The sequence below is a fragment of the Spea bombifrons genome, chromosome 9 (genome assembly GCF_027358695.1).
Source record: "Spea bombifrons isolate aSpeBom1 chromosome 9, aSpeBom1.2.pri, whole genome shotgun sequence".
In the NCBI taxonomy this organism is placed as follows: Eukaryota; Metazoa; Chordata; class Amphibia; order Anura; family Pelobatidae; genus Spea; species Spea bombifrons.
The window spans coordinates 3,071,099-3,082,522 of NC_071095.1; the positions used below are offsets into that span (position 1 = coordinate 3,071,099).

An 11,424-nucleotide genomic window follows, 5' to 3' on the forward strand; every position below is an offset into this window, starting at 1 on the left:
TTTATAGCCCGGCCAAGCCGTAAAAATCCTTAATCGGCCATCTGCTTTTTTCTTTTTATTATTGTTTGTTTGGCTGTTGCGGAAATGGCACGTCATCGATGAGCCACCAAACGGTGTGTTCCTGGTACCTCGTGGAATCAAAATAAAACTACCGTCTTTACAGGGAGGGGGAAGCAAATCCGCAGACCCAAGATTAAAAAATTACAAAAAAGGGGAGCTCTGGTTTTCCCCAAAGTGCCTGCGCTGCCTTTCAAAGGTTTGGGGGTCACTGAGCTGTTTTTCATGGGAAACAAGTACATTTCTAGTTGGAACGATCAATTAGTCTTTTAAACTTAAACTTGGATCAGCGAACACAACGTGCCATTGGAACCCAGGAGTGATGGGAGTGATAAAGGGACATTGGAACACGGGAGTGATGGGAGTGATAAAGGGACATTGGAACACGGGAGTGATGGGAGTGGTGAAGGGCCATTGGAACATGGGAGTGATGGGAGTGGTGAAGGGCCATTGGAACGCAGGAGTGATGGGAGTGAAAAAGGGCCTTTGTATGCCTATGAAGAGATTCCATTAAAAAACAGCTGTTTCCAGATACAATAGTCATTTACAGCATTAACCCCATCTGTGCTGTATTTCTCATCCATTTCATGTTATTTTAACGGACAAAATTAGCTTTTCTTTAAAAAAAAAAAAAAAAAAAAAAAAAGACATTTCTAAGCAATACCAAACTTTTAAACAGTAGTGTGTGTATGTGTGTGTATATATAATATATAATGTAATCACAGCACTGGTACTTTGCTTATACAAACCAAGGGAAACCTCATGTTCGTCAGCAGAACACTGTACGTTTCTTGTTTTGGGGGGGAAAGGTGATGCCTTAAAGCATTTAACCTCGTGATAGATGTGTGTCTGGCTCGGATAAATGCAGAGAAGACAAGTTGAAGCCCATCTATTAAGCCCGTCTGCCTTAAAAGGATATAAGAGCATTCGCGTTTACATGGTTTTAACTTTTGTTTAAGTTGGGCATTTTTGCTTTAATGGGAGCAGCAGACGAGCTTCCAACCCCAGGCTACAAAATTCCTCGCGATTCTTCTAATTGTTCAAGGATTGAACCGTAAGCGTAAATCGAATTAGTGCTCTAAATGCACTTTTCTCTAACCAGTTCCTTTTTCTAATGGGACGTAAGAGCAGACCTCGCCGTCGACAGCCGCGCATGCTTTAGATGTCTGGACGGTAGTGCGTTCTCTCTCTCTCTCTCTCTCTCTCTCTCTCTCTGCAAGCAAAACGCTTTGTCGGAGCATGTTTATATTCTTCATAAATAAAGGCTTTTTCTTTCTCTTGCAGGTGGATATTGATTTCTGCGAACCTAACCCGTGTCAGAACAACGCCAAGTGCTATAACATGGGTGGCGATTACTACTGCGCATGCTCCGATGACTACGACGGAAAGAATTGCTCCCATCTCAAGGATCATTGTAGAGACGCCCCTTGCAAAGGTAAGGCAAGCGATCTTAGGGTTTTGATGTTTATTATGTATGCAGGAGGGTCACGGCGCGAGTTCCGTTTGTTTCTCGCCCCATCCTTAATCCACCCCTGCATGCGAGGAGCCGGAATATTTATACACGCCGGGGAAAGTATGTCGCACGGTACTCTGGCGTACGAACGCTACTCGTTTGTTGCTATTTCGGGTTTCGACGTGGAGCCCGCAGTCCTGGGTTTTTGTCAGCGAGCTTCTCGGTGTCGCTAATGCCTCCTCTCTTTATTTTTAGTCATAGACAGCTGTACAATAGCGATTTCGACTAATGCCACCCGGGACGGTGTCCGTTACATCTCCTCCAACGTTTGTGGCCCCCACGGACGCTGCATTAGCCTACCAGGAGGAAACTTCACCTGTTCCTGCGACGGGGGCTTCACGGGCGCTTACTGCCACGAGAGTGAGTCGGGCTTCTTGAACGTATTCAACGTACGATGGGTGGAAGAACAATGCCGAGGCTTCCTGATGCTCTCAGCTGAACTCCTCTTTATCTCTTTTTTAGATATCAACGACTGTCTCGGCAACCCGTGCAAAAACGGCGGCACTTGTACCGACGAGATTGATTCTTTCCGGTGTTTTTGCCCCAACGGCTTCGGTGGCGAACTCTGCGACATAAGTAAGTCGGGCTCAGAAGCCTTATTTTTTTTTTCTCTATTTTTTTTTTTTTAGTTTTGTGTGTATTGGCTCTGTGAGTATAAAGCAGTTTTGAATGGGTTGCCTGTTTGGAAATATTTCCTAGATTACAACGATTGTAATCCGAACCCGTGCCAGAACGACGGGCGATGCGTCGACCTGGTGAACGACTTCGTCTGCGAATGCAAAAATGGTTGGAAAGGAAAGACCTGCCATTCACGTAAGCTTTTGGGGGGACTTTTTTATTTATTTTATTTTCTTTTTAGTTAAAAACTCAGATTAGGTTTATGTTGATATATTTTATTTTTATATATTCCACACCAGGCGAGTATCAGTGCGATTCGAACACCTGCAGCAACGGCGGGACGTGTCAGGACGCCGGGGACTCTTTCCGATGCCTTTGTCCACCGGGTTGGGAAGGCGCCACGTGTAACCTTGGTAAGAAAAAAAACCAAACCTCGTAGCGGCAGCTTCTCTTTATGGCGGATCCTTGTTCGTAGAGTAAAAACACGCGGAATGGGTCTATGAGAATCCAGTACGGGTAAACATATTGTTTTTATTAACGAAAACGCCCCTTTCCGGTCGGCTTTCTTCTTGTCCGCTGTAGGTTGTGTTCTGCGGCTTCCCTCCTGCCGAGGTTTAGTGTTTTTCTTAGCAAGTAAAAGTTGCTTTTCAAGGCTTGATCCGTTTTGTTTTTTGTTTTGTTTTTTATGTGTATCCAGCGAAGAACAGCAGCTGTCTTCCCAACCCCTGCTCGAACGGAGGGACGTGCGTAGGCAGCGCGGATTCCTTTTCTTGCATGTGCAAAGAAGGCTGGGAGGGCCGGACCTGCACACAGAGTAAGCCTTCACGTCTCTCTCGCTCTTTTTATTCCTTTAGGATATTGGGTGCGTCTCCTGAACGTGTTCTATCCTTTCATTTCTCCGCCAGCTCGTTTGACTCATTTGGGATGGGAAGTAGCCGGAGGACATAAAAAAAAAATGAAATTAAATTGCGTATAAATATTTTGTGTGTGTGCTTAAGGCTTGCCAGCAGAAGCTTCTTCCGTCTCACGCTGGCCTTTAACAGCTTCCGAGCGTTCTGCTTGGAGAACCACACTTCTGCATTAAGGCACTGACTGCCTGCCCATCGGGTTTACCAGGGGAGCGGAGTTCGGGGGTCTTATTAGTATTTAATGGATAATGTGATAAGAGAACGAGACACAATGAAAGCTGCTTTGCTTTAACCTGACTTTTTTGTCTGTTACAGATACCAATGATTGCAATCCCTATCCCTGGTAAGTGTTGGTGCTTTATTTTCATAATGAGACCCTGAATGATAAATTAGGGGTCTTTCTTGGTTTACCGTCATGCGGTTGTCCCAGTGGTGTTTATGCCCTGGATTTATCTTAAAACAAAAAACAAAAAAACCTTAAAACGAATAATATTTATGTTTCTTGACAGTTACAACGGAGGTATCTGTGTCGATGGGGTGAACTGGTTTCGCTGCGAGTGCGCGCCGGGATTTGCCGGGCCGGACTGTCGAATTAGTAAGTCATTCCGCGTTACGGCTGCTTTAAATATGGTTCCCTTAGACCTGTCCATATATCTTCACAGCTTCCCCGTGTGACGGGTGCATTGTTCTGTCGATCGGTGACCTCATTTATTTAGTTCAGGAATGCGAATTGGCAATGGTTTTATTCAATACGGCGCACCGTGCCCTGAATTATCCAGTGCCAGCCCTGAAACCTCAAATGTTTATTATTTTAAACTCTCTGAACTTACGCACCCGTGAGATGTGTATATTACCGTGATATATGGGGCATCGCAGACGCGTTCGAATAGTTTAGGTTTTAAACAGCTATTAAGTGCTTCGGCTGTGCTCGGGACCTCGTGCTGTCAAATTCTGCCTCCAGCTCGTTTTTCTTGGTAAAAAAAATATAATGAAATTCTAAGATTTTTTTTAACCATTCCTTTTTCTCTTCTTTGGCAGATATCGATGATTGTCAGTCCTCCCCGTGTGCATATGGCGCCACTTGTGTGGATGAAATAAATGGCTACCGGTGCATCTGTCCTTCTGGAAGAGCTGGATCACGATGCCAAGAAGGTGCTTTTCTATACTCTTACGAAACCAGTGAAGCCCACGTACTTTCTGATTTGTTGTTAGAATTCTGCCATGACTTCCGCGGAACCGGAAACCCCGAGACTCCGCTAAACCAATTGTCGATTGCTGATTTGGAAGTATTGAAGTAGATCAAAAATTACTGGTTAGGTAGACCGGTGTACTTTGGGATATATATATTATTCATTTACAAAGATATTTAACTGATACACCAACTCCCTCGATGCTCGGCTCATAAGAGTGGCTCTTGTATTAATCAAATTCTGCTGTCTATAGGGTAGTTTTAATTTCCTGTCTTTTTTATTTAAGTGATCGGGTTCGGAAGGTCCTGCTGGCTCAGAGGGATGCTTTTCCCGCATGGAAGCAAATGGGACGACGAGTGCAATAGCTGCCAGTGCCTGGATGGTGTCGCTGATTGCACGAAGGTAAAGCCCTTCTGCCGTCACTTAGTAAAATGAGATTCTCTGTCTCCAGAATACTGTCTGTCGCTTTATTCTTTCCTCTGGAGGCTTAATCATAAAAAAACATCTATGTTTAGCACTTTTATGATTTATGGTGTTTCGCCATTCATAGACTTTTTTTTCTTTCGCTTTTTGCGCAGACTTGGTGCGGTCGGAGGCCTTGCCTGCTGGGAAACCAACGTGACGGCGACCAGTGCCCCCCCGGCCAGTCCTGCGAACCCAGAATGTCCGCGGCGAAGTGCTTTCAGCCGCCGTGCAGCGAATGGGGAGAATGTAATGCTCCGGATAACTCTCCCAAGGCCCTGAAATGCCTGCCCAACTCCGGATACCTGGACAATAACTGCGCGCGGATAACCTTAATTTTTAACGGCGACAAAGTGCCCCAGGTGAGAATGGACCAAATGCCTATTATGAGCATGGACTGTTTAATTGGCGCACATGTAGCTACATTTCATCTCCCTGGCACCACCAATGATGGGCCGGTCCTGCCGAGATCCTTCAAAGATTTAGCTCTGCTTCTTGCATGGGTTGGCCCTTCCTAAATGTTTCTTCTCGCCTCCAGCTCAGCTAAACCCCTATTGCCCCATGGCACTTAGCAGTTTTGCCCCTGTTGGGAATTATGGGAATTGTAGAGAAGGAAAACCAGAATGTAGACCAACCAATCCGTTCCTTCATCTGAATAACACACCCTGGTGTACTTTATGAGAGCACAATGATGTATTTGTGGTTTGTTGTCCATGCTGTTGGTTATTAACACACGTTAATGTTTAAAGGGCCTGTGGAATCAATCGCCTCTTTCTTGTGCTGACCTGTACTTTTTTAACCTTTCGTCAAAGGGAACTACAGTTGAAAACATTTGCTCGGAAATCAGATATTTGCCATCGATCCGCACCGTATCCAAGGAGAGGCCGCTGATAGTTTTGTGCGACGCGTCATACTCGGCAGAAAAGGCTATCGAGGTTGCTATAGTAAGTGGCTGAACATTGTTTAATTGTGCGTAAACTCCACCGATCCCAGTTAGATATTGGCGGAACTCTGTGTCCTCCGATTCCGCAAACTACTTCCGGAAACATTCTGTATCCAGAAGCACTGGAGCCTCCTCGCATCCTCCTCTAAGGCGCGCTTTCTATACAGCAGTAATTGGAGAGAAGTTGAATGCATTTCATCTTCTGGGCTGTGTCGGCCGTATGCCTGTGTAATGTATGTGTAATATATACGTAACTGTATAGTAACTATATACGTGCTACACCTTTCAGGCGTTCGTCTCGCAAACCGATGATCACGACAACAGTCTTATTCAGAACGCTGCCAACATCATCGTCAATGCGATCACCAAACGGCAAAACAGTACGGTAATGTTGGCTGTCACCGAGGTCAAAGTTGAAACGGCGGTTGTAGAAAACAATTCAGGTAAATTTATTAGTATTGATTTATTTCCGTCTTCCCGCTACGTTTTAAGCATTACGTTCCACCCTTCATTAAGTGGGGGGGGGGCTTCCCCTGATGACCTTACATGTTATCCCGTGTCCCATACGTAGAGGCCGGTGCTTCTTAAATGTCCATTTTTGTTTTGCCGTGGTAAGACTCATCTGCCCCAAACACCAGCCATTCCAAGGGCAACATACCAGTTATTTTTAACAGTGGTATTTCTGGTGTTCTTCCTTTTTGTTTTGTTGCTATAGCGATTTCAGTGTTTAAAGAGAATACATTGTGTAAAGCTGGAGGTATTGCTTAATCTGGGGGGGGGGGGCGAGCCAGTTCCCGACAGAACCCAACGGAGAAGCTATAATTAAACGCACATCGCTATGTTTCATCTGTGGTACCCAGAGCTAAACTTTAGGGTTTATGACGATTCCGCTGCGATCTCTGCCGACCTCCCCCATAGCATATAGGTTGTATATCGCCGTGTATAACCGTGCCGCAGTACAGCTGTCTGCCTGCTGATTTATATTGGGGTCGGCTTGTGTTTTGCAGATTACCTCGTCCCCGTGCTCTGTGCCGTCTTTAGCATCGTCTGGGTGACCTGCATAATAATCTGTGTCTGGTGGATGCGGAAGAGGAGAAAAGAGCGCGAGAGAAGAGGCCAAGAAGAGAGCAACGCAAACAACCAACTCGAGCCTTTAAATCCCATTAGGAACCCGATTGGGTTGCCTTACAACAACCTAGACATTCAGTACGAATGCAAAAACTTACTTTTCAATCAGAAAAGAACTCACGATGTTGAGGAAGAAGAGAGAGAGGATGAGTTTGACGGAGAGGTGGAAGTAGAAGACAAATACACTTCTCTGTCTTGCCCAAAAACTGTCCCAGTGAAAGGGGATGTTGACTGTTCCATAGGTTCCCCCGTAAAGAAACCACATCGGACAAGTCACGACAAAATCGACAACAGATGCGTCAAAAATGTGAATACGTCCCACTGAAGGAAGCAAAAGCTGTGTCCATACACAGGGGAAAGGACCCTATTCCTACACTGAGGCCGCGGAGTGGAGACAGAATTCATCTCCCATGCATTAGCCCTCCGGCTGCTCGAGGGGGGTCTACGATTGGTTTTGTAGCCAAGCTAGGAAGACCCTTTCTCAACGGCAGGAAAAAAACAAAAAAACACCACGTCGGGGCTGAAAATACGGAGTTAATGTCTTTATATAATGTTATAATTTTCTATTTGTTGCGTTGCCTTTCTATAAATTATTTGAGACCGATCACAAAACAAAGAAGCTCTTTGATAGTTGCTATTTTTATAATTTGCTTACGACCGCCCACACCCCCCCCTCTTTCAAAAGGCCAAGAGGAAATATAAAGGTATATCTGTATTTGCAATGTAAAGTTAAATATATAGAAGACGGCATTTTGTTTACAGAATGTATTTTACTTTTTCGTATTGGTTTGTAATTTAATTGTGGGATGTAAAAGCCTCCTGGCTGAGGAAAATGATTTTTTTTTTTTTTTTAATTTTATTTTTTTATTTTTGACAACCCCTTTCTTCCAGGGGAACTGTGATAAATATCTTAGGTAAATAGGGGGTTAATGTGTGTTATACCCATCTCTTCCTAGATTTGTTTATGTACGTTTTGCAAATTTGCCTTACGTCGTGTCCCAGAACTTTAAACTGTGGCTTAAAAATGTGGCCTTTTTTATTTTATTTTAATTTTTTAGTTTTTTTTTTTTTTTTTTTTTTTTTTGTGTGGTTTTATTTTAGGACTGCAGTATTGATGTATGTGACAAGTGCCTTGAGATTAAACTTTGCTATAGCAACTGTCAAAGACTACCTTTTCTGCTTGGAATCCTAAGCAGACATGTAAAGGGCCTCCTCATAGAAACACTGTTTATTTTCTAATTGTGAAACATTTTTTTTTTTTTTTGTGTGTAAATATGTATATAATTAAATGAATTGCTCTGTATATTTGATTTATTAACTTACAAAATTTGAGTTTTTTTTGTTTTGTTTTTTGACATGCCATTCCTTTTTAATTTATGTTACAGAAGGGAGATTTTATGTCTACAATAAAAATCTCGCTCCCACCTAAAGTTTATATATATTTAAAATATATATTAAATATATATAATAGTTTTTTTAATGTCCACATTTAGTAAGGGATGTTAATATAATCAATGTTAGTCTGTTGGTCATTAGTACATACCTTGTGACACCGAACAGTTATATGTAAATATTATATAGAGATGTTTATCGCTCCCTTTTTTTTCTTTTTGTTCTGGATGTTTGAGAGCATACGTTTTTACACCTAGCCGAACATCATAGGGAGACTTTGCGTTTCCTTGTGGTCATGCTGATTACATGTGGTATTACATTGTACTTTTTGCTTAAACTAATGGCCTGATGAAGGGAACAATATTTTCTTTTTCTCTTTGTTGCGTTTTTTTATTTTTATTTTTTCTTCAACTTCAACTAAAATATTATCCATTAAAAAAGTATGAATTACCTGACCTCAAATGGTTATTCATAATTATGAATTCAATTTTTGGGTCTTTGCGTCCCCGCCCCCTCATATTTTTTTTAAGCTTTATTAATTTCAGCGGATTTTTTTTTCCTGGTCAATATAACACCTTTTGCAAACCAGTGAAGAAAAAAAAATATATATATATCCTTCGGCCAATGAACATGAACGCTTGAAACTAATTATTTTATACATGAATTGCTTGGCAGGATCTTCTGTTTAGTGAATTTTGTTTGACACGTTCTTAAAATGTTTCAGAAAAAAACTATTTATTAAAGCATTTTATAACAATGTTAATTTCCCTTTTTGTTTATTGAATACTTTATTTTTTTTATTTTTTTTTTATACTGCACGTTTTAACGTTGGTTCAAAACATTCTGGGAGTTAGAATATAGAAAAAATAACAAATTTAAACAGACTGAGATTTATGTTTAGAATTATTGTGTCAATATATCAATTTTATCTCTATTTTATATTACATATAATAGAGCTTTTATTGGTTTTATTATTTTTTTAACCTTAAGTATATTATATTGACCTTGAAATATATTCTATCCAAATTGTCACTTTTCCCAAAATATATTCGCCGCTAAAACATAACAAGGTCATCTCTCCAAAGCATAGAGGTCAAAGGGATTTGGATCTTCCAAATCCAGTCGGATAATCACACGGATTTATATATCCCACATTCACATTCATCTTCTTTAAGTGCAAATATCAGGGGAATTTTCCATTGCTTGCAGCTTTTTCTAATCTACAGATTCAGTTATCCACTTAGGAGCGCACCCCCCCTCCTTAAAAAGAGGATCCTCCCCAGTGAACACAAATATATTTATTATAGCTCATTTAATTGTTTTCCAAGCCCCTGCTTTATTAAACTGTCATAGAACGGCAAACTGGTGAACGTGGGAAGCTCAATGCATTCTCATGTAGAGTTCCAGACTTAGAACGTTGGCGAATGGTCACACTCTTCTGCTAATAGAGCTGTAAAATCTGCCCCAGTTTCATGCTTACTATTCGGCCAAGAATCAGAAGACCGCGTTATAATAAAGCTCTAGTAGCAGAGAATCTGTAGATGTTGGATGTGATGAAGGATATTTAGGGGTCAATGGAGTACAGTCTGGTTAATCGGCTAATACGAGGTCACCAACAAAAATCTACTGTGCGGTTTATTTCAAAAGGCTGGGATAAACAGCGACTGGGACGTTAAAGCCTTCGTAATGGCGCGTCGGGGTACCGGAGTCCTCTCGTGTTTGGCTTTTGATTCGGTCAAATTTAAGAGTAAAACAGGCAGGTTCAGCTTCTGCTTCTTAAATGAGCTTTAAGGAAATTGCTTAGAAAAAAAAAGGACTATTGGATTATATTTATACAGAATCTAATCGTAGTACTTTCACTCCGCATCATGCAAGGTCAGCACCAGACGCTTCCTCTAAGGAGAAGGAGCCTTGGGCGATGCGTAGTCCGTAGGGCAGGTGAGATTTTGGCTCTCGTAAAGTTGTAAGCCTTCCAAGACGATGGCTCTAGAGAGAATGAGCTTGGTGCAAAGATAAAAACGTATCTTATTACTGTATCGGCTAATAAACCGGTCCCGTCAGCAGTTCTGTTGGCTGCTGTGTTAATATTATGCAGTTTGAAGAGTGGTGCTATTACTGTTCATACATAACCACCCGTATGTGTGGCCCTACGTCCCCAAATAGTCACTGTTTTTAACTGATGAGGTATGAGGGGATTCAGAATTACCAGATGTCAAGAGACGCGAAAGAAGTCAAACACTGGATAAGTGTAACGCTGTCAACCAAACCCTTGGAGAAACAGCGTGAATATGTCACGAACGGAAACAAACTATCCGAGCCCAAAACATCCCAGGGGCCCGTGACGTTCGGCTGATCATCAAACGATTGCATTCCAGGTAAATTTATTCCCCCAACTAAAACGTATGCGAGTACTTTACATGCTGTTCAGGCATTTAATGGTTATCACGCTTAAGGGAGCAACTGCGGGTTTTAGATTTTTTTCCCCCCATTGTGTTTATTGCAGATATTTAAGAAATATTTACATTTGTACATTTGATGTGGAATTTGATATTGTACGTTGATTGCTGTTTCTCTTATCTTGAATAACTAGTTAAAAAAAAGAAAGAAAAAAGAAAAAGAAAAATGGGGCTTAAAGGTAAGTTCTGTGAATTTTAAAAATACACCGGGGCCAGAAGCAAAGATATTATCAGTGAGTTTTGTATCCCTAGTACGTTGTCAATCTGGTTTATTCTTTTACCCAACCTCGCGTGAACTTCAGATGACTAAAACGTAAAACTCCTCGTTTGTCCTTGGTAACCCTCTCGGTCTGACAGTCGGGTCACTCCACTCCTCTCTTTTTTTTGTCTCTCTATGTTTATTTTTTGTGTAACCAGTTGTATAGCGGTGAACAATTTGTCTGAGCTAAATAATGCTGACAGATTTCCCCAATTTTAAGTGGGCGAGGTCAGTCCAATTATGACTTCCTTCTGCGGGGTGATTGTAGGATTTCAATTTAGAAAAAAGTTTCTAAGCTTTTTTTTAATTTTTGTTCCTCTATTCTGGCACCTAATTTTTCTCTTCTTTTCTTTATACTCTTTTTTCATTCTCTCCCATCCTCTTTCTGCCCTATCCTTTTTTATCTTGTATCTAATTTATCTTCTCATCTTCTATCCCTTCCTTGTCTTGTCTCGTCTCTCTCTTCTGTCTTTCTCTTCTCTTCTGTCTTTCTCATCG

At 41.6% G+C, this 11,424-nt stretch overlaps 1 protein-coding gene across 2 annotated transcripts in view; it reads left to right on the forward strand.

Moving 5' to 3' along the window:
• JAG2 (jagged canonical Notch ligand 2) overlaps positions 1–7,984 on the forward strand; it is a 41,426-nt gene extending 33,442 nt beyond the window's left edge. For both annotated transcript variants that reach the window (XM_053475731.1, XM_053475730.1), the window contains 14 exons: positions 1,342–1,492; positions 1,766–1,930; positions 2,033–2,146; positions 2,270–2,383; positions 2,488–2,601; positions 2,886–3,002; positions 3,412–3,439; positions 3,606–3,691; positions 4,135–4,248; positions 4,573–4,688; positions 4,865–5,110; positions 5,561–5,692; positions 5,981–6,134; positions 6,699–7,984. In XM_053475731.1, coding sequence (XP_053331706.1) covers positions 1,342–1,492; positions 1,766–1,930; positions 2,033–2,146; positions 2,270–2,383; positions 2,488–2,601; positions 2,886–3,002; positions 3,412–3,439; positions 3,606–3,691; positions 4,135–4,248; positions 4,573–4,688; positions 4,865–5,110; positions 5,561–5,692; positions 5,981–6,134; positions 6,699–7,144 — 2,097 coding nt within the window. In that variant the 3' untranslated portion in view covers positions 7,145–7,984. The remainder of the gene's footprint in view (positions 1–1,341; positions 1,493–1,765; positions 1,931–2,032; positions 2,147–2,269; positions 2,384–2,487; positions 2,602–2,885; positions 3,003–3,411; positions 3,440–3,605; positions 3,692–4,134; positions 4,249–4,572; positions 4,689–4,864; positions 5,111–5,560; positions 5,693–5,980; positions 6,135–6,698) is intronic.
• Positions 7,985–11,424: the final 3,440 nt, after the last annotated feature.